This window comes from Meleagris gallopavo, chromosome Z (assembly GCF_905368555.1).
Source record: "Meleagris gallopavo chromosome Z, MGAL_WU_HG_1.1, whole genome shotgun sequence".
Classification (NCBI taxonomy): Eukaryota; Metazoa; Chordata; class Aves; order Galliformes; family Phasianidae; genus Meleagris; species Meleagris gallopavo.
Window position 1 is genome coordinate 33422376 of NC_139435.1, and position 25205 is coordinate 33447580.

Below are 25205 nucleotides of genomic sequence, written 5' to 3' on the forward strand. Positions count from 1 at the left end.
CAGCCACATTTTGATTTTGAACACTTACCTCAGATTTTACATTTACCCTTGCAATTATTGTGTTGAAAATAAATTTTTTCATATTGCATTTTAATAAAGGTAAGATAAACTGATAGTGTCAAATCATTGTCACTCATTCATTAGACACATCCAACATTATGTCTCACTGACTAAATTAATTCATGCTTTTTTTCCTAGCACTAGATCCAAAGAAAAATTACATCATACTAAATGCTACGGAAACCTAAAACTGATTCAATTACTCATCCAAACTACCTTCCAAAACCTGTTTTGCAGAAGGAAGTACTGTATGTGTTTAAAATACTATTACAAACTGCATGCCATGAAGCAAACTGAAAATGGAGGCTGGTAACAACGCAGAATCATCAAGTTACTCAGCACAGCTAACACAGTCCACTTTGGCAAAAGTGCAAAAAATGGGGCAGCAGGATCAGAGTAGTAGAGGTTCTTCACCAGAGCTGATTAAGCAGAGCTTGCCTTCTGTATGCTTGGTTTAACTTCCTCGCTATTCACAGGAATTATTTGAAAAATTTAAAAACAAAATAAAAAAAAAAAACCTTAAAAAATTGTTTGGAGTTCCTTTTAAGTCATTCTTTTAATACTCATCTTTAATGTTCTTTTCTTGAACCCCTTTAGTTTGATGACAATTTTCATTTCACCTCAGTGTTCTTTGAACCAGATCTAAAGGTCTTTCAAAAGGACTGGCTTTCTTTATGTCAGCCAAATAGACTGTAAGGGACATTTGTATATTTGCCTTCTAAAATGCATACTCTGGTTAAAAAATGAAGTACACGTGCCTTTGAAGGGTGAATGAACAGCAACATAAGGAATGCAGCAGACGTCCACTGTGAAATGCCAAGGAGTTATAGCTGGGTGGATGGCCTGATTCTGCCATTGTCCTGCCTCATACTAGCCCCTTACTGAACTCTTCCTGTCAAAAGAAACAGCCATGTTTGGTTCCTTTGCAGGGAGGAAAACCTACTCCGCCCAAACAGACAAGATCAGGTTTGGGCTGTACCTTGATGGAAGAAAGAATGGAAAGAGAGGAAAATAAGAGAAAGTGGCTGGACAGGTGTCTTAAAAATCTTACTTTTATTTCTTTCAGACAATTTATCCATTGAATTTTGCCAATTTGCACACGGTCTGAGCTGAGTTAAGCAATTTTATAATGATCAGCTCTCATTTAGTTACTCTTAATTTATTGTGCCAGTCTATCTGGCTTTTGGAATGAATAAAATAATATAATTACTCTGTCAACTTGAGTAAGTTAAGTTCTGATCTGTGAGCTAGTGACTCGCTTCAGGGCAGAAGACTCCCAGGGGATGGTAGGAACAGCACTTGCAGTGCTTTTATCCTTCAGATGTATGGAGCTGATGACTATCAAAGGGTGCAAATGTATACAACACTGTGATCACTGGCTCTCTGTGGGAGAAACGGATTCGACGTCGTTACTGACTTGAGTATAGAGACAATCAATAAAAGACATGGCCCTTCACTTCAGGTAGTCTTATGCCTGGCTATTTATTTAGCATCACAGATGACAATAGTGGATGTTCAGAAATGCTCTTGAAAAGTTTGTAGGATTAAATGATTTACACATTAGAAAATGTGTATTGGTACTCAGTGTTGGTGATAAGACTATATATTGCATTCTTGACTCGTGAAAGTAAATGGAATGGTTAACCTCTTGCCTCGGTAAATCCCAATTAACATGCATTTCATATCCTAGTGTGCCAGACTTAACCCTTTCCTCTACAGACACAATGCTCAGTTTGGATTTCAGCATCATGTGATGAGTTCAGTATCTTCCTTCTACTGATATATATTAAAACTGCTCACAACCCTAAACTATCACCAACGCTTCGTTTTTTGCCCATGAATAACAGTATTCAATACTTGTGTATTTCAGTGGGTTTCAGATTTCATTACAAAACTTTTACACAGCTTCAGTGAAGATGAAACAATTTCAGCGTTGTGCTATCTCTGAAATCATGCCTGAATGTTGACAGCTGACACCAATCTTCTAACAAGTTCTAGCAGTACAATGCTGCTTGCTGTTTTTTCTCTGGTGAAGACGTACAAAGCTTTGTTCATACACTTGTCTTCTCATGTATTCCAAATACAAGCAGAAGTGCAGAATTCAGTGTGTGACTGCCCACAGCAATATTTGAATGAGTACACTGCCTGATCACTGTCATGCATAAGTACTTCAATCTTTGGACAGAGAAAAAGTAATGATAGTTCCAGTTCCTTAAGGTGAATGCATGAAAAGTTTTTGTTAAATGCATTTGTATCATGTGGATTTGCTATGCTGTGGTTCTTTTTCTCCTGAGCAGCACCTTGGAAGGCACTTTTTAATATGCCATTTCATAGTTTCTAACTCAGCAGCAAAAGTTAAAAGTGCAATTTCCAATGTCTACAGCACTCCCTCTCTCCCTCTTCCTTTTAATCAGGAAAATACTTTGCTTCGCTGTTGCCCAAAGTACTCTTCTATAATAAACATCACCAGTCTCAAACTGAGACAGAGCGTGATACTCGAAAGATGAAGGCAAATTCATACAGCACTCTTCCCTAGAAGAGCAACTGTCAGTCAGTAGAAATGCCAGAGAATGAATTTATTCAGCGTCTTCAATGACCGTGACGATATCCAGCAAAAAGACAGAATTAAGCTAGCAGCAATATTTTTTGTCCCTGAGGTGTTTTTTTGTGATTTTTTTTTTCCTCTCTTCAGAGCTCCAGAACAGCTCGCTCAGAGGAAGATCGAGACTCACTGTGGGATGCCTGGGGTTCATGGAGTGAATGTTCACGCACGTGTGGAGGAGGGGCTTCATATTCACTGAGACGTTGCCTGAGCAGCAAGTAAGTGGGAGAACGCTTTTTACATTACTGATGGGAGAATTTGAACTTCTGGTATGTGTCAGACTATAAGAAGCCAGTAGAGGTCTTGAACTATGCTGAAATTTCCACCTCAGTGTTAGAAAATTATGGATTGTGTTTTATGACTCAGGCAAGCAGCCAACATGTTTGATAAGGCAGCACACTTTTAAAATATAGTGGGAACCTATGGAGATACAAAAGCTGCTTGGACAGCTTGCTTAACTATGCTGAAGACTGCCAGCTACTGAAAAGTGAAACCTCCCTACACTTTTGCCATTTGAGCAGTAAGCCTTTTCACATATTTATACCAAACTACATCTAATTCACTAGATTTAGCGCCCCACAATCTCAGCCACACTGAGACTATAAAAGCATCTTATTGACCCAATATGATATCCTGAACTATGTAAGAAAGAATTTACCCTTCTGCTAAGGGTATCCTATGAGTTAAATTTCAAGTTACAGTATTTCCATAGCAGCAAACCTTCTCCAGGAGGCAGGGGTCAATTCGACAAGTGCAAAAGGTGGGCTCATCCTCGACTATTAGCTCTCAATGGAAAATGGGCAAGTCACTTGATAATATTTCCACTCTATGGTGTATGAAATGTTCATCTATAAAATATTTCTAGCAAATGTTATTTCTTCGTACTTCAGGGGAAAAAAAAAAAAAAGGCTGCATTAAACAGAATGTATGTGAAAAGTATTAACAGATTTCTGATAAAGGATATGAAGAAAAACTCCAGACTTGCCTTCCTGCCATATTTGATACCTTGTATATTGAAACATTAAAAATATAATACAATTTTCCATCCTGCATATTTCCTCATGTATTTTTTTCCTGTGCTTATAAACCTGATGTTAATAAAGCAATGACAGTACGTTCCAGTTTCCTACATCTGATGCTTTAATCCATAGTGCTGTATAATGAGCACAAAGCATTCAAACATAAACTCAGAATAGAATGTTGTGCATTTTAACACTATCTGTGGACAGTTTGGTCTCCTCTTTTCAGTAATTATTGGTTTAATAGTGTACAACAGTCTACTAAAAGGGGAAATAATAGGCAAAGTTATCTGTCACAACCAGCATAAAGAAACTGCTTTTCTATTCCATTCTCATGAAAAGAAAAAAAAAAATTCAGAATTGTTTTTAAACTTGGGGCCAAATTCTCTTCTCTTGCTCATGCCAGAGCAAATCGGGGTTCTTCAAAGACCTTGCATTCAGGAACTGCCAAAGTGAGAATTTGCTTTCAACCAGTGTATCTTAGAGAACTAAGCGATGTTTTGTATGGGCATAAAATCCAGGCATTTTAGGAGATCAGGAGCATCTCTTCAATACAAGGACTTGCTAGGCCTCTGCCTCAGCTGTCATTAGAAGGAAAGAGTCTTTGGACTCCATAGTAGTAATAGTAGTCATGGTAGTTCTACAGTATGCAAGCATAAACCATTCCTCTGGGTGGCCTTTCCCAGTAGGCATCTCTTTGATTCTTGTTATGTTCAGGTCTCTGAAGTGGAATAGGGAATAAAGATCCAACTCACACAGTTCTACTTTCACACACTACATTACTACTTCAGTGCAAAAACATTGTGCCTGCCTTAAGAAACCAAATGCAAACTTTGGTCCATTCAGACCCAGGAGACCCCTATTTCCAGGATAGGATGCAGAAAGTTAATTAGATGCACAGTTTTTGCTAGCCAATGTCAATAAATCAGAAGTAGTAAAATTTGGCCTGGAATTAGCAGAGTATCAAATATGTGATAGATTTTCCTTTTTCCCAGTCTGCATGCAATTGCTAATGAAATAAGTGTTTGAAATCATTATTTATTTATTTATTTATTTATTTATTTATTTGTGCTATGCAAGCATTTTAAGTTGCTAAGAAAAAAGAAGAGAGGAAGCAAGAGAAAAAAACTCACAGAGACTTTGAAGGTTTGAAAATAATGTTTTCTTGAAGTAAGTCTTTAAAATTAGAAAGATTAGAAAAAATATCAACCTCTTTGGGACAATTTCTTGTTTGGTACAGTTATCTCATGTATTTTGCCACATGTAATTGCATAGCAGAATGAAGGAAGATACTACTCACTCCTATCAAATGAAAAATAGCAACATATTTAGATGGTTTGGAGCAAACTTATTCTAAATATTTTTTGCTTCTGGGATGAATGTTTGTAATGTTTTATGCCTTTTAGTTTTGTATGAGATGACTTTGAGACCATTACATGAAAGGAGAAAGCCCAGAGCATCTACTTTGATGGAACGCAAAGACTAATGGCACATTTCTAGATACTACTAGTACTTGCAGTTAAGTCAAGGAAAGCAGTTTTATTTCCAGCCTTTGTTTGCCAAAGTTATCTTAGTCCTTGTGTTGTTTGTTTTGGGAACGTGTTTTGTGTTAGACTTTTCCAGCTGTGACAAAAGAATGGAAAGTGTTAGCGAGAAATTCTATTTTCTAGTGTTTTAGATGGTAAACATTTGAGGGTAGGGGCTATTTAACATTACATGTCATTACAACGACTGGTCCTAAGGATGCTAAGAACATTTAGTATGACAGTGATATAAATAAATATGCCAGTAACATTAAAAGATGGGAATTGTCAGTCTGAGTCAACAACACATGCTATTATTCTGCACCTAAATGAGAATCAGCGTGTGACTTAAGTGGCAGAATCAGCCCCAGGAGGATAACATTCTGATAATTAGTAAGTGAAGACTGGACTAGAACTCAAAGAATGATGTTTTTCCTGCTTTTGTTGGCAGTAACTCTTAAACTCTTCAGCTACTTTTGTTATTTAACCAGAAGAACAATACTCCCTTTGAATTTTACAATTGTTTGCCTCAGTGTACTTGTAATAATGAATTGTCCAGCCTCACAGCAAGCTGGGTAAAGAGTCATATGTTTTTGTTAGTACAAAATGTTTTGTCCATCAGTTTCAGCATCATTTTTGTTACAAAGCTCATAAAAAAAATAAACTCATCTTCCTCCCCTCCGTCATGAACTTCCTGCAGCAGTGATGGACAAAACCTGTAGAGAGGAGAACCACTTCTGCCTCTCCTGAGAGACAAACTAGCTGTTGTGATTCTACAGAGAAGTTTTATGAGATATTGGATATTTGGCTGCAGGGGTGCTGAAAATTCATAGGCTGCCCTGAAAGTAATGCCTCCTATTTCTTTCCATTGAAACTACAAGAGATGCAGAGAGCACTGTAATAATTTGATAGAGCAAATTCTTAGCTATAAAATGCTATTTGCCAGCATAGCCACTACCAGTAGCTATGCATTTTTGCCAGCCATGAAAAGGAGTCTGCATGCCACAGTGATTAAAAATCTGCACCAGTGGAAAGGACCCACTATAACACAGCTGCTATAGTGGCATTGTTACTAGGAAAATGTTGCCTATCATCCAGATTTCATCAGTGTCCTGGTTTCATCAATATCCCATGTCAAGACGTCATGCAGCAAGTTGTTTAGTTCTGGAACATAGTGCCAGGGAGCTACACTGCTGCACTTCCTGCCTCAGCTCCTGGCAGTGTCAGCTATTCTTACGTGAGTTCTGTATCTCCAAGAGGAAAATGCACTGAAAAGGGAAAGACTGCAGCTCACAGAAGTCTCCAGTTCTCTCCATGTGATTTCTGATTCCAGGTAAAAGAGGTAGAATAGCACAATGACGGAGGAGAAAGCTCTCTTCCATTTCCAGTAGCGCAGCAAGCAACATGGTCAGAACTCTCTCTCTCATTTGTTGTATTTATTACCTGTATCTCCTTTTCATATTGTCTTATATTCTTTTATCATTTGTAGTAAATTAATTATCTCTCCTTATCTTGGTTGGGTTGTTCATACTTCTTCCCCCCTCAGAAGAGGGAATGGGAGAGGGGTGTAGGCCTGTCACCTGTGATGAAACTAGCTAAGTCGCGACAATCAGCCTGAACAGATGAAAGTCAGAAGGCACCAAATCTGGACTATACTGTGGGTGTAGTAGGACAGTCCAGCCAAGATTGGCAATGTTCTCCACAGTCTTCAAACTGTGTGTGGGGCCTGGTGTTATGTTGCAAGAGAAAATTTTTGTCTCTGGACTGACTCCGGAAGTTTGAGTGTTCAGCTTAGTGTCATAGTGAAGCAGTCAGAGTTGACAGTTTGTCCAGGTTCCAGAAAATCCAGAAAATCCTTTCACATCCCATAAGAAAGTACCCATCACTTAAGCCACTAAGTAGTGTGGCTTGTAGTGGTAACATGATAAAATTCATCAGTGGTAATAATGCAATCCAGGAAAATGCCACCATGGTAACACTACTAGTTATAAAACATTCCAACATTGCCACCATCATTTCCACTGCATTGAAACAGATATTCAGCTCCACACACAGTTCTCTGGTTGTAATCTGCAGATTTGCATGGGCAAGCTCTTCAAGACACTCTTCATTTTGTGATGTGATAGCTGCGCATGGCTGTCCAGAATGTAGCTTCTCTTTCATGTCACTGTTGCCACTGCTGAAATGTACCACATACCACCTCACTGTGCTCACATACACTGTTTAGTCTCCAGGAACATTCAGCAAGTGCCTGTGAATGTCAATTGGTATCATTTTTCCTGCATGGAGGAATTAAATGTCACACCTTTCCTTCATATGCACTTCTGTCAAATGCCATTTTGTCCTACTGTGCCTCTGCTGCCATCTCTCGCACAGCAACAACATGCAATGAAATACTGGTGTGAAGGTTCAGCCTCTATTGCCGTACCACTTACACACTCTTACATGTTGGACCAGGCCAAAATAGGAGGCATTACTTTTGGAGCTGCCTTCATTCACTGCCAGAGCAGGTGAAGAGACGCTGGAATATGGCCACTGCCTGCTTCCTTGGGATGTGGCAATTGTTATAATACATTTATGTCACAGCAGAACTGGAGTGAAAATAACACTATGTCATAAAGCATAGTGATAGTTAGTATGCATGTGTCAGTCAAGGTATTTAATAACCGTGTATGTGTTGATTCAGGCAAACTGAAACAGAATAATAAATAAGGAAATCTTCTTTAGATACCTGAAAATCTGGGAATTTATTTCATGTAGTTGGTTGTTCAGCCCATTGCAATTGCATATTATTGCAGGATGAGATAATGCATAATTGATTCTCAGTTTTATTGCAGCTTGACTTGGTCATCCAGTAAAAAAGCCACTTAAATGTACGTTTGAAAATAGGTGTAAAAAAATAGCTAAATTTGCAAAAATTATGTCAATTTTATGCTGTATAACATTTTTCTTCTGACAAGTAGTCACAAGAATTTTCTGATAGACAGAATAATTCTTCTGCTATCATAAGGTCTATAGAATAAATAGCAAAAAACTTTTTGAATCATTGCAAACATAATTGCAAAATTAACTTCAAATTAACTAGGACTAGAGGAAATGGCCTTCAGTTTCGCCAGAGGAGATTCAGGTTGGACATTAGGAAAAAATTCTCTGAAACACTGGTCAGGCTCTAAAACAAGATGCCCAGAGAGGTAATGGAAGTCACCATTCCTAGAGGTGTTCAAGAAACATTAAAATATTGTACTGAGGGACATGGTTCAGTGGGAAATATTGGTGATAGGTGAACAGTTGGACTGGATAATCTTGGAGGTCTTTTCCAACTTTGGTGGTTCTACAAGTAAGACCCACAAATCTAAATAGCATTCTGTAACACATGTCATAGAATTCCCAGGTCACTGGAGGTATCAAGTGGGAGGATAATTCTCTCTGTCCTGGTAAAAATATAACTATATGCTAATGAATGTAAATTATTTTCAGAGTAGCTTAACAGCAATCTTATCTTCTGTTTCAGCAGATAATTGTAACGGTTTTATTCTGTTATGGTCATCCTCCCTGCTATATTAGGTGATATAAATTTTTGGAAGAAGTTTTGAGTATATTTAGTTTATAGACACTTCTGGTTAAAGCTGTACCATCAAGCAGTATTTTAAAAAGCCTATTTTATTTACCCTGGGTTTAGTCAAATCCATGTTTGTAAGAACCTTTCCTGTTTTGATTTGATGAAGAAGCACTTCCAGTTTTCAAGAGAAATCATAGTTCCATTCATTCTAATGGCAGAAGCACCAATCTTAAATCTGAGTCAATACTATAGAACTCTGAAAATTTTATACAATTTAGATCAGCAGTGTGGTCTTTGGAATGGCTGCTGGTGTTCTTTGAAGAACAGATACTCACATTGTGCTAGCTATCCTGATCTCCATTTACAGTGCCACAATAAAGTAATTAGAAAGAAATCAAACGCTTTCATACTGTTGTGTTCCTCAGCAAACCATTACTAGAACTGCCACAGGAATACTACATGCTATTGTAGGTCAGAAACAGATCTGCGCTATAATGAAAGGTAGTCAACCTTGTACCCAGAGTTGAGAGTGATAGATATGATTTACATAAATACTGGATTTGTGTATCTGGATTGAGATGTGGACTACTTTGCAAAAACGTCTGTGAATCATTTACTTGGAGCCAGTTTGGCCCAGTGGCTAGAGTGCTCAAAAGATAGGGGTTCAAGCTCTCCATTCTGTGTTTTACTGCATTCTGCTCTGGAGCCCCTAGCACAAGAGGTGGAGCTATTGGGGAAGGTCCAGAGGAGGGCCACTAGGGTGTTTAGAGGACTGGAGCACCTTCTGTACAGAGGGAGGAAGCTTGGCTTGCTCAGTCTGGAGAGAAGAGGGGTCCAGGGAGATGTCATTGAGGCCTTCCAGTTCTTGAATGGGGCATATAAACAGGAGTGAGAGACACTTTTTACAAGATCTGGTAGTGGAAGAATCATAGAATCATGGAATGGTTTGGATTGGAAGCAACCTTTAAGATCACCTGGTTTCAACCATCCTGCTCTGGGCAGGGATACCTCCCACTAGACCAGGTTTCTCAAAGCCCCGCCCAGCCTGGCCTTGAATGCTTCCAGGGAGGTTGGCATCCACAGCTTCACTGGGCAACCTGTTTCAGTCTCTCACCACCCTCAAGTAAATAATGTCTTTCTAATATCTAGTCTGAACCTACCCTCTTCCATTTTAAAGCCATTTCCTGTTGCTACCTGCCCTCTTAAAAAGTCCTTCCCCAGAACAAGGAGAAATGATTTTAAGCTGAAAGGGGGGATTTACGTTAGATGTTAGTAGGAAATGTTTTTCTGGTGAGGCACTGGCAGGGGCTGCACAGAAAAGGTGAGGCTGCCCCATTCCTGGATGTGCTCAAGACCAGATTGGATGGAGTCCTGAGCTGGTAGGTGGAAATCAGTCCACAGCAGGGTGTTGGGACTGAATAATCTTTAAAGTCCCTTTCAACCCAAGCTATCCTGTGATTCTGTGATTCTGTGAGTCTAGATGTACTGCTCATAAGGCCACATTCACTGGAAAAAACTCTTCTATGTTCATAATCCTTTCAATAAATCTGTTCTGAGATTTAAATGAAAAATAATTAAATCACCCAGGTCTTTGCATGGTGTGGAGTTTTTATAAGCCATACTACATTTAAGATGGAGTTAAGTTGTGTGTCATAAAGCCACAAATTGTATGTGTGAGAACAGGAGCAGTTTAGTGGAGCTGGGGTAACACGTAGCTCAGAAGCAGGTTAAAACTTTCTCAAAGCACATGGAACTTGGTATTTGTATTCAGCACAACTGTTTTGTAGAGAACAGCTGCAGAGGTTGGATCTAGTTCTGAGTTCAGGCATGTTGAGATTTGGGATATTAATACTTTCATGCCAGTGATAGGTTCTAGATGCTATCTTTGTGATGGCACAGACCAGGTGAGATTTAATATTATGTTTTCTTTTCACTTAACTGTAGAGATGGTCCTAACCATTGTTTTGCTGAAAGGCGTTTTTTTAATTGTTGCTTTTTTTCTTTCATTTCTTGGCTAGTGAACAACTGAAAAATATTTTCAACTGTAATAACTTGCTGTATATATGCAATGTGTTGTATGTTCAAATCGAAGTTCAAGAGACTTTTAAAAAATTCTTAGGAAAATTAAAAATACTACGGTAAAGAACAAGAGAATAACTGTATATAATTAAATAAACCCACAACCAGCAGCAGTCTGAAAGCAATCTGATATTTTTTTCTCCTGTTTTTCCTTTATTTTTCTCAAATTTGATTTTTCTTATTTCAGTTGGATTGAATGGCTCTATTTTAGTGAAAGTTTAGAGAGTGCTATTTATTGCTTGCTGTTAGAAAGTTACATTTAGTGGTTCTAAGTAATGCAAAGAATATTTTAAAAGTAAAAATTGAAATAAACTATATTCTGTTTAGCAACTTGTATAGCGAAAGTCCAAGATCTTTTGAATAAATATGATTCCAACCTTAAACTCCAGCGGTAGCAGAAGCTATCCAGAATAAGATCTTTGTGTTAGTGGAAGCACTGTTGGAACTATAGATATCCACTCTACGTTCCAAATAAAATTCTCAAATCTTAACTCTTCCCCTTAACTTCTGGAATTTAAAATGAATTTGTGACTTCAACTTAATGTTATCTTTAGAATGTTATCTTTTATCTTTACCAAGATCAATAGATAAATTAGCTTTTATGGACTGTTATTTTGCTAGGCTAAATGAATAGCCAAACATCAGTAACTAGGCTAGCTACCTTTAAGTTACTTTGGCTATTTCTAGCATTATAGCCTATTGTGTAAATAAAATTTTAGAAGTAAGATGTCTTTCTGTAGGAAATATTTTGCCACTTAGTTTCAACAATGTTCTTCAAATTCCTAAACAATCATTAAGATTTGGGTTTATGTTAATTATCACATAAAGCCTTTTCTTTTTAGACAGTGGAACCAAACATACCCTCAGCAATTTTGCTAGTGACATTACACTGAATGGTACAGTTGATAAGATAGAAGGAATGGATCCCATCCAGAGGACCAGTACTGGCTTAGAAAGAGAGTCTTAATTATATTCTACAAGGCCAAGTGCAAGGTGCTGTACCTGAATCAGGGCAATCCCAAATGTGTGTACAGACTGGGAGAAGAGTTCATCGAGATCAGCCCTGCAGAGAAGGACTTAGGGGTTTTGGCAGAAGAAAAACTTAACATGAGTCAGCAGTGTGCACTTGCAGCCTGGACAGCCAACACTATCCTGTGCTGCATCAAAAGAGTGTGGCCAACAGATTAAGGGGGGTGATCCCACCTCTGCTCTGCCCTTGTGAGGCCACATCTGGAGTACTGCATCCAAGTCTGGGGCCTCCTGCACAAGAAGGACATGAACCAGCAGTTTGTGCTTGCAGACCAGAAGGCCAATGTGTTCTGAGCTGCATTTAAAGAAGAGTGGCCAGCAGCGAGAGGGACGTAATTGTCCCCCTCTACTCATTTCTTGTGAGGCCCCATCAGGCGTACTGTGACCAGGCTTGGAGCCCCCAGCACAAGAACATGGAGCTCTTGGAACGGATCCAGAGAAGATGATCAGAGGGCTGGCGCCCTCTCCTATGAAGAAGGGTTGAGGGAACTGGGCTTGTATAACTTAAGGAAGAGAAGGCTCCAGGGAAACCTCATCCTAGCCTTCCAATATTTGAATATTTTTCTTACAGGTACAGTGCCAGAAGTAAAATCTGTCCCGCAAGAGTGATTATCAAAGGAGAGTGAAAATAAAGGAGAGTGAATATTGTCCAGCATTACATCAACTTTCAAATCCTGTGGTGAATAGTTACATCAAAATTCTGATCCACAAAAATAACCTATCTCTGGTTTTTAGTTGCTTGCTTATGTGGAGACTTGGTTCTTAAGAAAAGCATTTCAAACTCTGATGACCACTGAGAGTGGCAGGAGTTTATAAAGTCCACCTCTGCACATTTCTTTCATCACCTCTAATAATTACAGATAAAGGCAACTCTGACTTGGGGTTACTATTCTTTCTGGCATGGATTATTGCAAGGCTTCTAGCTCTAGCTAAGCACAACAGCACATCTACTTTAGAACTTTGAGGAGGGGACTTGAACTAAATTCCTCTACAAACTGGAGCCTGAAGAAATAAATACCAGGATTTGGTGTTGTTTACATTAAATGAAGTGAATATTTTAATATATTAAAATTTGTTAACCTCTTTCATAAACTTTACTGGAAACAAGTGACTAAGTTTGAAGAATGAAACATGATTCCCAATAGCTTGCTATTCTAACATATTCACGTGATAATACTTGCCTGTCAAGCCAAACCCTGATCCACCTTCTTTCTCAGCAAAATCTCCTGCAGGGTAGGCCTGATGATAGAGAAGACTGTAGAAGTACCTTTTATTGCTCCCCCTCTTTGTGTGCTCTCCAAGACTAATTTGCTATTTGGGGTGAATTCTGACATTTCTGAGTGTCTGTATATTCTCTTGTTGATCATAGGTCTCACATTTAATCCACAGAGCTCAGAGGGTGTGTGATGTCTCTGCCTCATAATGTGGCCTTGCTAATCTGCTGTATTCTTCCCTTGGAAGTTAACGGCCATGTGCTGTGCTATTCTGCAAAGCATCCACACTGAGACACAAGATCTGTGTCAGTAGTTCAAACCTTACCTACAGGAAAAAAATGTGGCTCAGTCTAGCATCACGCAAGGAACTGTTTTTCTCTCCAAGAGGATTAAGATGGTTTCAGCATTCTCTGCTTTAAGCAGAGAAGGATTTAGAAACAGAATTTACATTTAAAAATCAAGATCTGTTTCTTAAACAGCTACTATTTAAATCAGCTTTTTATTTTCCTGATTTTTTAACCATCTCTTTTCAACAAATTTGTAAATTTTAGTCCAACAGTGGGTGCCTGAGATTAAGAGAATCTGGAATACTGAAGCAGCATAGATCTGAAACACAAAGTACTCTACAAACCTACCGTGAAAATGTATGAGCTTAGGCTGAAAACAGCTTTCATGCTTTCAGCTGATAGCTGATAATAGGGAACTAATGAATTTAAACAACAAAACTCATAAGTTTGATCCTGGCAAGGGGAGAAAGGGAGTTTTGCAAGAGTAGTTCCTAGCATTCATGAATCATCACAGCATTGGCTGCATCCAGAATTGCACATTTGTTCTGAACAGCTCTGGCCATTAGCCAAAGGAGAGAAATTGGAAGAAAAATCTGTGTAGTTCTGTGGCAAAAGTCTAAATGAAAGTACCTGTACTTTTCCATGGTGCAAACAATAAGCAAAAATTAAGTGTTTTTTTAATTTTGAAATGTAAAATGTGAACAAAATGTGTAAAGAGGAAGTGACTGTGAGGCAAATGACAGAAAGGAAGTTTCAATTTCTGTGGCAGATCAGTGCTTCTGAGGTTAATAAATTATGGCAATTTCAACAGCAGCAAGTCTGCACAGAGGAAAGGTATGTCTGATGGGTTGTATGGCATTTATGAGAGAGATATGGGGTGCATATATGACTTGCAGGATAAGAATTGAGATAGTGAGCTACGGCTGCCCACATGCTGCATGATATGTTTTTTCATTTGCTCCTGATAGGTGTAAATTAAGAGTACCTTTAGTGAATGTCTTGGAGTGTAAACAGAGCTTTGGCCTGAAAAACAATATGTCAGCAAGATGCCAATATTGCTCAGAAATGTCTGGCATGTTGCTTGATTTCTTTTGCTTTTTTTAATCTCAATATTGCTATACTAGTTGACACACTATTATGAATATTATTTTTATTATTTTATTGCTAAACTGTTTTTCCTAGTGCTGGATGTCTTCTGCACACTTTTATGTTCTGCGGATGCATGCAGTGGTAAAAATTTATGTGAATTAATTATGTAACATTATAAAAGCATGAAATGTGTACTATCTCTGTTATGCTTTTAATAGGATTGTTCATATGCTAAATGCTCCAGAGCACAACGTATTATCTTTCTTTCTTGTTACTTTTTTTTTTTTTTCTGAAAAAAATGATTGGCTTTATTTTCGTATTTGTCTCCTCTTGCAATCGTTTACACCATGATGATATATTCATAATACTGTGTTTTTCCCTGTTTTTTACTCAGAAAGGTGAAACTGACTACTCAAGGAATTTCACAATTAAGTCTTATCTCCTTTCAGGTGTGTGGAGAAAGGTAGAGGGAAGGATGATTTCAATAATATAAAGGCGGGCCATTCAGTTTATTGTAGAGTTAACACAGTGTGGAAAAAGTTTAATCTTAAAAAAGGAGAAGGAAAACGCACAGACGCACAAACGCACGCAGATGATGTCTTTTCTCTTGGATAGTTCAAAATGGTTTGGATTTAAAACTTCAGTCTTGGCAGGCATTTAGTCCTCAAGGAATGTGTTTGTTAAATCCTGACCAAAAAAAAAAAAAAAAGAAATTAAGAAATTAAAAATGTAAGGAATTCCATTCTTTTGAAGGATAATCTTTAAAATCCAAATATTGAACTCTGATTTATACCGAGGACCTCCATGGAGTAAAATCTGAGCTCATAAAACACACAAAAGTCAAGATCAATTACTCAGAGAGCAAATTCTGAGGGCTGGAAAGGTATCTGGATGCCGACCTTTCCTCCTGGGGGCCTGCTGACATCTGAGCTGGTATGGGTCTGCTACACATGAAGGGGAGCACCTGTGGGGTCTCTGGCACTCTTTGACCCCTGCTGGTCCAGCTGGTCTTTGGATGTCATTCTGCAGGAGGGCCTGGAGAGAGGGATGTCTGCAGGGGGCTGGTGGTTTGGAGGCCTATCTTGTCTTCATATCCTCCCCTTGCACCAAGAAAGGAGAAGTCCCTTGCATAGTGGGTCACCAACAGATCACTAATGGCTCAGAGGGCTGACCTGGTTGCATCCCAGCTCAGAGCACTAGAAAGGTGGGCGCAGAGCTGTGTGCAAGCTGGGAAACTCTGGTGAATGTGGTTCAGATGTTAACTGTCAGCTGTGCTGTGCATACCAGTCTCCAGCCTCACTTGTAAGCTAATGCTACCTTTTAGAACTTCATTCTCTTAGGTAGGATCTGGGGAGTTGTAGAATTCACACCTCGACATCCATCCAGGGACAGAGAAGCCTTTCTTTCTGGGAAGAGGATTGGTGGGGGGACTTGGTGGTTTGACATCCTCTTTGGAAAAATACAGATGCAGTAAACACTGTGTGATTGTTTGTTACATTCAGCTATTAATGTTTTGTGTTTGTTCTTAATTTTTGGACACAGGACTTGTGAAGGGCGGAACATCCGATACAGGACATGCAGCAATGTGGTAAGTAGCTTTATATATAACTCAAATCACATATGATAGTGTTCATATAACAAAGTTAATTTGCTTGTGTGATAGTGGAAACACAGTAATATCTAGACCTCCTTTATATCACAAGATATAGCAAATCATTGTTGCTTTCTTAAGAAGCTGGCGCAACAATGGCATAGCATGGTGCTAAAATTGGTTGGTTGGAATTGCAGTGGCAATCTTTCCATGGAGTCTCTCATTGAAATTTCAGATTTGCTCTTTATTCCCCCTCAGCAGAACGAAAGTCCACTTATGTGCTAGTTTTGCAGCAGCTGGTTCACATTGGGTCATCTGTCAGGTTTGAGGATTAAGCTGTTAAGAACTGAAGATGAGTTAGTAAGAGATGTACATTGCTGTTCACCTATGCCCTCCCAGCACTGTAATTCTGTTGTGGATCTTAGAAAAGCAAATGCTTTTGCTTGCTATTTCTATAGTGAATGTAGTTTTCAATAGAATAAAATAGGAAGGAAACTTCAATTTCCATGCTCACCAAAGTGAAAGCGTGTTTTCACTGACGAAATTGGAAATAAAGACTTTTATACGGAAAGTTTTATTGGGTGCCAAGGATTGTGAAACCACTCAAATTACATGAAGCACTGTCAGTTTTACCAGTAAAGATGGAAAATGAAATCAAACATGCTTGGGGCCAAGCTTTCTCCTGCCTGATAGAACATATTCAGAAGCTTTTCAATAGGTGCTTTGTCTGAAAAAGTTAAAAACTTTAAGTTAAAAAAAGAGAGTATTTTCCCCCATGTTTGGCTTATATTCTTCTTAGTAGACCACAGTTCACAATGAAAGAAGTTACTTGCTTCAGTCTGAGTTATAGTTTCCCATGCTTCCCACTTCTCACACTTCTGCCTCAGAAATTGGTTATCTTTTGTGTCACTGAGACCTCCCATCTATCTAGATATTTGCTTTACTAACTGACAAAAAGTGGAACAGTGGAACAGACAGTAAATAGGTCTGCTGGCTGATTAGCAGTCAAATTTCCTGCTGATGTGAAGCATTTAGACTATACTGTGACTTTGGAAGTAATGGGAAGATAAATTTGTGTCAGTCAAGTTGAATGCTATAGAATTGTGTAATACGTTAAGGAGAAGGAGAGTGCATTGGCTTTGTTTTGGTTCTTGTGTGGATGCACACTATGGCAGTTCCTTTTCCCTCCTGCTCTTGTGTGTACTAAGAGCAGTGATGCATACTAGCATCCTGCTGTGCTGCCATTAGCAGCAGGATCACCCCAATGAGAGGCTGGCATTCTACCTGTGTTGCCACCCTTCTTCTGTAATCAGTGAGCTTAACTTTCCAAGACAAAGAACATATTTTTTTTAATATTATTTTTAGCTTAGGTTCTCTTTTGGAACTGTAGACTTGGACAACTTTTCTCCAAAATAAATCCTTTCATAGTTGTCATGTGATTCCTTAGCACACCTTATATTTGACAATACTCATACTCCAGACTTCTCAAAATGGCAGCTTCAATACTCACTCAATTGTTTAATATCAAGTAATCCAAAGTGAAATTCTCAAATTTCTTTACAATTAAAATTAGTAACAATTTTGCCACTGACTTGTGAAGAACAAAGACTGCATTTATTATTTTAAATTTGCTTATTGGAGAAGGTGGAGAATAGGTTGTGCTGCTTTGTCTTTTCCATAACAAAAAGATTAAATAAGTTTTCATTTCTTTCTTACTTATAATCTTGCCAAACTAACAATAAATCAAGCAATCATAAAGCTTCAGACAACATCGGACTTCAACCAGGCTTTTCAAGTATGGCCTTACGTAAAAAAAAAAATTGAAAAGAAACTTGGCTGTGTTCATTTTGCAGACATCTGATTTCAGGGGAAAGCATTTTCTATTTATTTTTAAAATACGTTGAGCATTTGATTCAGATGTTATGTCCTTCCATTTACCTTTGTTAATAATCTGAGATACTGAGCACTTGTATTTCTACTATGAGCCACTGCAATGACACTGACACCATCATTAGACACAGAAATTGCACGTTCCTGCAATGGCAGGGATAGTCCTCAGCCCTCTGTTTCTGGGGATGAGTACCACTTTGAAGTACTTTGTACAGCATAAGTGAAAATCTAAAGCAGTTTGGGAAGCCTTATTGTGCATCTCTGCTCTGAAAACCCCTTTGTTACAGAGCCACAAACTCTTCCAGATTATCATATACTGTCTTTTTAATGATATGTTTGTCTCCTAACTCCCTGGATACACACACATGAAAGTTGCACACAATTGTGTATTTTTTTTGTTTGTTTCCATTTTTAAGATTTCATCCTCAGTGTTACTGAAAATCAGGAGGAGGGAACTGCCAGGTTCAATGAGATCTACATTTTCATTTTTGTTGGCTGGCAGAGGATTGCATGAGAGTAAGGTCTGCATTCCACCCTTCTAAATGAAGTTAGCTATCATGCACTGTGGAAAATTCCTTTTTGATTCCTGTGGAAATCACAGAGTCCTGAAAAATGAGCTTTCATTGCCATTAGCTTGTGCTTAACGTGAGCACTGTTGTTATTGTTCATAAAATAACTGATTTATTCTCTGCAAACCGTCTTTCTGTGAATTGACATGCTTTTGTTTATATGACTGTCCTCTTACAGGAAAGGATGAGTAGTCATGTAAAAGTAAGCTACTTCAAAGCTTAAATTAGAGAATGGGAAGAATACTTTTTAGAGTCTGGCAATGAATACATTTTTGTAGGCACTATCATTTGCAAGATTTTGCTACAGCTGGTTTTAATTCATTCTGAAATTAAATAACAGGAAAAAATGTAAAAGAAAAGGAAAAAAAAAAAAACACCAAGGATGATATAAAGAAACAGAGAAACAAGAGGAGAGAGTGGCACATCTATTTCTTGGACTGTATTATTCTAGGGATGCTGAATCTTTTTGGACATTACTGGCTAAGAGAGATTGACACTGCTGCCTATAAAGCTTGTGAGCAGTCCTTAAAAGGTTGAATCTAATCCAGTATGTTCACCACTTGCATTGCCTGGTGTTGATCAGAAACTGGAAAGATTGTGGGTATGAAGCCACATGTGTAAATAGTGAAGGAAGGAATGAGGGAATCTGATGATGATTTAGGATTGAATTGCAACAGTCTTTTTTCTTATTATTATTCATACTGACTCCAAGCATGTTACCAGCCATTTTGGAAAGTAATCGTGGGGGAAGGGAAGGAGTCATGTGTTTTTTCTCTAGAAAATTACTCCAAATGCAATGAAAGCATGTTTTTATATCTGGTGGGGTTGCAGTATTAAATGCTGTGCAAAATAAACAATATATTTCCAAACTTTGAGTAGGATTTTTTTACTAGATTTTTTATCACATTTAGCATGATCTCTGTTTCTTTTTCTAGGCATGCTCTTAGTTGCAAAGTTCTCTAGAACTTTTGTACCAGACTGTCATGGTACCTCATTTGTCTTTTTTTTTGTTTGTTTGTTCCTAATATCATTATACTGCTTTATGCTTTCTCTTCTTCCATTTAAATGCAAATCTTTTTGATCTTTTTATCAAGGTTTTTGTTTGTTTGTTTGTTTGTTTGTTTGTTTTCCTGATTGAAAAATTCTTCAAATCCCCTGACATTTTGCTTTTTATTGCACTGCTTGCTGAATCAAACCAGAGGAGAACTGAGATGCAGGGGAGCAGTGCTTCATTCTCAAAGTCATTTATTTATTTATTTATTTATGCCTGACAACAGGATGATGAAAACTACAAATAATTTCTGCTTTTGAGATTTTACTGTTTGGCGTTAAAAAAGACAATTCTCTAAGTTGCACAAGATTACTAGCTCTTTCTACACAGTTTAAAGCAGTTTCATTAAGTCTAATACTGTATTTGTGGGTAGTAGATCCCATTAATCAGACCATCAAAACTTGTAAATACCACATGCAGCTCTTTTTTTCATATATACTTCACTTTCTTCACTTGGCTGAAATACCAACTCTAATGGCATTCCTCATTTTCTGGATTCCATTCAGACAAGCAACTCCCATCCATGCTTCTCACCAACTCTTGCTGCTTTTTGCATACACTGGTATCCACACTGTCTGTCTCACTTTTGACAAAATGACACTATATTCTTGCCATATACCAAAGCCTAGCTTATTGGAAACTGTCACCTGAAACTTCCAAATAAGAGAGTAGCTGCTGCTCGTAGCATTGACTCATTGACTATGAGGTGCACTACCACTCGATATTTTTCAGGTCTACACAAGTAGTTAATAGAATTTAATTTTTCTACCTTCTGATACTATGTGAAATCTTTTTATAGTTGAACATGTTTTAATTTTGCAATAAAATTTCGTGTTTTCCACCACTGCAACAATATTGAAATCTTCAGTTAAAAAACTTCTTTTGTGTTCTTTTTCAGGAGAAAAAAAATAAGCAAATATAAGCAGTTCATTTCCCTATTAAAACCAGACTAGCTCAATGTCAGCTTACTTTTTAAGTGGAATTTCTTAAGTATAAACTCAAATTATTTAGCGTGACTACAATCTTTTCTTCAAAATGCTGGACTTTAGTAGCTGCCATCTGATTTTTGAAAGGTGCACTATAAAATTTCTATCATTGTGTGTTGCCTAGCAATTACTTCTAATTATTTCTTTGCACAGAAGTGTATTTGATATGTTGCTAATGATGCCAGCTTCAATATTGCAATAGTATCTTTTCAGCTTGCAAGCCTGTGTGTCTTTGACTACTGAAAAATGTTTTTAAAAAACCACCATTGCTATCATCCTATGCAAATAAACCGATGCCAGACAGTCAGCATCACTTCCATCACACTGGCATTTTAAGATTCTTTTCACTGTAGTGAATTCATACATTTAAATTCAGTATTTCTGATAATGAATTTTAAACACTTTCTATAAATATTTAAAAGGCATGAGCAAAAAGAAAATATGGAATGAAAAAATTCATATTGAATAGTTAACTATAAAGGAAAGGTATTTGGGAAAAAAATATATTAAAAAATTGATCTTATAATAATTTCTAATGGCAAGTATTCCTGGAGGCTTGGATTGATACTTCACTGGCTGTTTTAGCCATCATCTATGTTCAATTAAAGCAGAGAAAAAGCATGTCCCTCATTTACTTTGTTTGCACTATTTCTCCCACTCTGCTTTCTGTCAGATACTGCATTATCTTAGGATATTCAGAAAAAGTTGTTTTGTGGGCCCTACTTGATCTAAGAAGTTAGTGCTGTGTCTGAATTATTTAGGAGTTCACAGATGTAGATTAATGAAAAATTTCGTTGCAAGAAACTTAATCCAAGTGAGATGCTCAGCAAGTCTTCAGAGTTGAATGGGGTTTCTGTTAAATCCCTAGATCTCTTAAATCTCTGTACTTGGGCAAATCTCTACTGGAGGAGGACCCCAGGATTTCTTTCTCAGTAATGAAATCGGTGCAGCTGAAACACAGTGCATACTTCATGGAACTGATTCAATAAACTGTTCTGTCAGATGCTACACAGAATAGGCCAGTTGTTAGTCAATTTTTGCACTGAGGAAAAGCTCCAGGTATAGTAAATCATTCTTGGCCTCTGCAAATATACAAGTGCATATATTGTAAACTGTTCTAAGGTTTCTCAACTGTTTCCACCTATCACAGCATAGATATGATCTTCCACATTTCACCCACTAAGTAAACTTTAGAAGACTGACCCACTTTTGTCCCATGAAATCTGATACACCTATCACTATCAAGGGACATCTGGGATTCATCTTATCTTTTCTACTGGTTTGTTGATTAATAGAAATTGTTTTGAATGGCTTTCAAATATGGCAGAGCTCCATGGGCTTTATGAATTGCAATAAGGTCAAATAGGAGGATGACTTGAAAACAATATTTGTGGATGTGAGAAAGCGAGTGAATCTGAAGGAAGCCATAATAATGTGGTCAGGATTAGGTACTTAACTGGTAAAGATGGAACTCCATATTTATTTTAAAATAGCTTTCATACTTCAAAGAGATTTCTGGTCATTTTTAAAATGATACACATTTTCATTGCAGTGGAGGAAATCTTGACCTGATGGGGTGAATAGAGATTACAAGTATCCAGCAGAGGCACAGTGTTTCTGAAACATCCCAAGAACCTTCACACAATAAATTAAAGATCCCCGAAAAAAATGACTACAACTCACAGAGTTAGAGAAGGAACGTTGTTTTCTTATTCACTGGAAATATTCCTCTCTAGGACACTGTAATAAATAGAAAGCTTGATGAAATAGAAAGCCTAATGGAAAGCGACCTTGGAGCACTGAGGGACAGTTGGCTGAACATGAGCCAGCAGTGTGCCCAGCTGGCCAGGAAGGCCAGTGGTATCCTGGCTTGTATCAGGAATGGTGTGGTGAGCAGGACGAGGGAAGTCATCCTGCCCCTGTATTTGGCATTGGTGAGGCCTCACCTCGAGTACTGTGTTCAGTTTTGGGCACCTCAGTAAAGAAAGAACATTGAGATGCTGGAGCAGGTCCAAAGAAGAGCAACAAGGATGGTGAAGGGCTTGGAGAATATGCTCTATGAGGAGAGACTGAAGGAACTGGGGCTGTTCAGTCTGAGGAAGAGGAGGCTGAGGGGAGACCTTATTGCTCTCTTCAAATACCTGAAAGGTGCTTACAGTGAGAACAGGGTTGGTCTCTTCTCATTGGTAACAGGTGACAGGATAAGGAGAAATGGCCTCAAGTTACAGCAGGGTTGGATATCAAGAAAAAATTCCTTACAGAAAGGGTTGTTAAGCGCTGAAATAGGCTCGTTAGAGAGGTGGTTGAATCACCATCCCTGGATGCATTTAAAATCCATTTGGATGTGGTTCTCAGGGACATGATTTAGTAGAGGGTTGTTAGGGTTGTATGATTAGGTTGATGGTCTTAAAGGTCTTTTCCAACCTGATTAATTCTATGACTCAATGATTCTATGATTCTATGACAAATGGACTTTTATATAAGATGCAAATTTATTAGTTCTTCCTGATTCTTCAGAAAATACAATGGCAGCAGTTCCTCATATCTGTAGTTGCCCACATTTATTTTAAAAAGAAAGGAAAAATGTAAGATTTGCATATAGTCCCAGAATAGAGTAATCTGAACCACAACTGATTACTGCTTTAGTGGCCAAATGCCTGTCCTTCCATATACAAACTGAACACAGGCCACGGAGGTACTCAGGTACTCAAGGTACTCAAGGTACTCAAAATACCTTGCAAAACTGCATAACCATACAAAAATGGGGATGCTTTGGGCTTACTGCTAATTCGGCCTCTGACTTCCGAATGGCTCAACCTATGGACATATCCTTCTTTATCTTTGTTGTACAGATAAACAAACTACATACATATTGTTAGCTTTCAGGATCAGACCTTTAGGTGTATTAAATGTAACAAATTACATTTAATTACACTGACTCACACCATTCAAGCACTGCTAATCAGCAGTGGTAGAGGACCTCTTTCCACCGAGCACCCTCACATGTACTGAAAGCAGAAGGCTCCAGGGAGACCTCATTGTGACCTCCAATACTTGAAAGGAGCACATAAACAGGAGTGGGAATGGCTGTTTACGAGGGTGGATAGTGATAGGACAAGGGGGAATGGTTTTAAACTGGAACAGGGGAGATTTAGATTACATACTAGGAGGAATTTTTTCACAGAGGGTGTGACACACTGGAACAGGTTGCCCAAGGAGGTTGTGGATGCCCCATCCCTGGAGGCATTCAAAGCTAGGCTGGATGTGGCTCTGGGCAGCCTGGTCTAGTGATTGGTGACCCTGCACATAGCAGGGGGGTTGAAGCTAAATGATCATTGTGGTTCTTTTCAACCCAGGCCGTTCTATGATTCTATGATTCTGTGAATCAGAGCCTGTCATTTCTCCTAACCTGGAGCTGGCACTCAAACAGGCAAATCCATATTTAAAAGCATGAGAAATGTTCAGAAGAAAATAGCAACTTACTGCTTGAACAGCAGCAGCACAGCAAAACATTGAATTTGCCTTATCCAACATTTCCACAAATAGAATACTCATTTACAGGCTGTCAGCTTCTAACTGTCTTCCATTATATGACTGCACTAAGTATCTCTGATGCCTACTAACACATAAGACAAACAATATTCAATAAGCTCTAAAAGCTAAAGAAAAGAAATACAAAAGAATAATAAGGAATATCAAGCTCTGTACAGTTTCTTCATTTTCAGTCTAGGTGATCTTTGTCCAACGATAGATAATATTTAGACTGCAACTTTTCTTATCCTATCAGTTTTTTTACGGAAAATAGGACACAGGTTATGCAGATGTTATGTGTGTAGTTGCAAGTACATGTCTTTTTAACTGGAAGGGAGATTTTCCTTTAGGGAGAAGGATCATCAAGATCTTTAGGCAGAAGTGTTTTCAATGCCTTTAGGTAGATTTAGGACTCAGGATTGCAGTAGGAGGAAAGTAGTGGTCCAGACTGTGACCCCTTTTCTTATCTGTGTGCCAAGATAAGTATGGATGTTTGCCTTTGTGACTGCTTGAATGTGTTCCTTGAATGGCTTCAAGTTTCACATGCAAACTTTTTTAACACAAGCTCTATTATTTCAATCCATTGTTTTATTTTGATCATGATATCAAAGACTGGAAGTATTTAATGTTGGTCCTGGTCACCTGCCGTGTCCTGAAAGCTTATTATGTTGACTGTACATTTTTTATTTCTTTGATTTAAAAATAAAATCCAGCACAACAAATATAGTATTGAATCCTGTACAAAGCAGAATTATGAGCTCTGTATGTTGTGTGCTTTAATGGGCCTTTCTGTCTTTGTAAAAATAAAGCTATCTCAAGCCAGCAAGTTTCGAAGGTAGAGCCAAGCTTGAACCAAACAAGAGAGTTGGCTTGGATCTCAGCAACAAGCATAAGCCAAGCCAATAGACCTGACTGTATTCTCTTATGGACAGAAAAAAATCAGGGAAGGGTATGCACCAGAAGATTATGTAGCAAAAAACAAGGCCACAGTGTTCTTCTTTGCTTTTCCCTTCTTTAGTGAAAATAGAACTAAAGCAGATCTTGGGTCAAGCCGTAACTGTCTAGTTCATCCTCTGTTTAAAAGCAGAACAGAAAGACCATTTTTCTCTAATTACACCATGTAAGT

The 25205-nt window shown here is 38.2% G+C and overlaps 1 protein-coding gene across 3 annotated transcripts in view; it reads left to right on the forward strand.

Annotated features, from left to right (window-relative positions):
* ADAMTSL1 (ADAMTS like 1) overlaps nucleotides 1-25205 on the forward strand; it is a 396646-nt gene that overhangs the window by 233220 nt on the left and 138221 nt on the right. For all 3 annotated transcript variants that reach the window (XM_085213494.1, XM_085213493.1, XM_085213495.1), the window contains 2 exons: nucleotides 2753-2880; nucleotides 16004-16049. In XM_085213494.1, the coding sequence (XP_085069620.1) occupies nucleotides 2753-2880; nucleotides 16004-16049 (174 nt within the window). The remainder of the gene's footprint in view (nucleotides 1-2752; nucleotides 2881-16003; nucleotides 16050-25205) is intronic.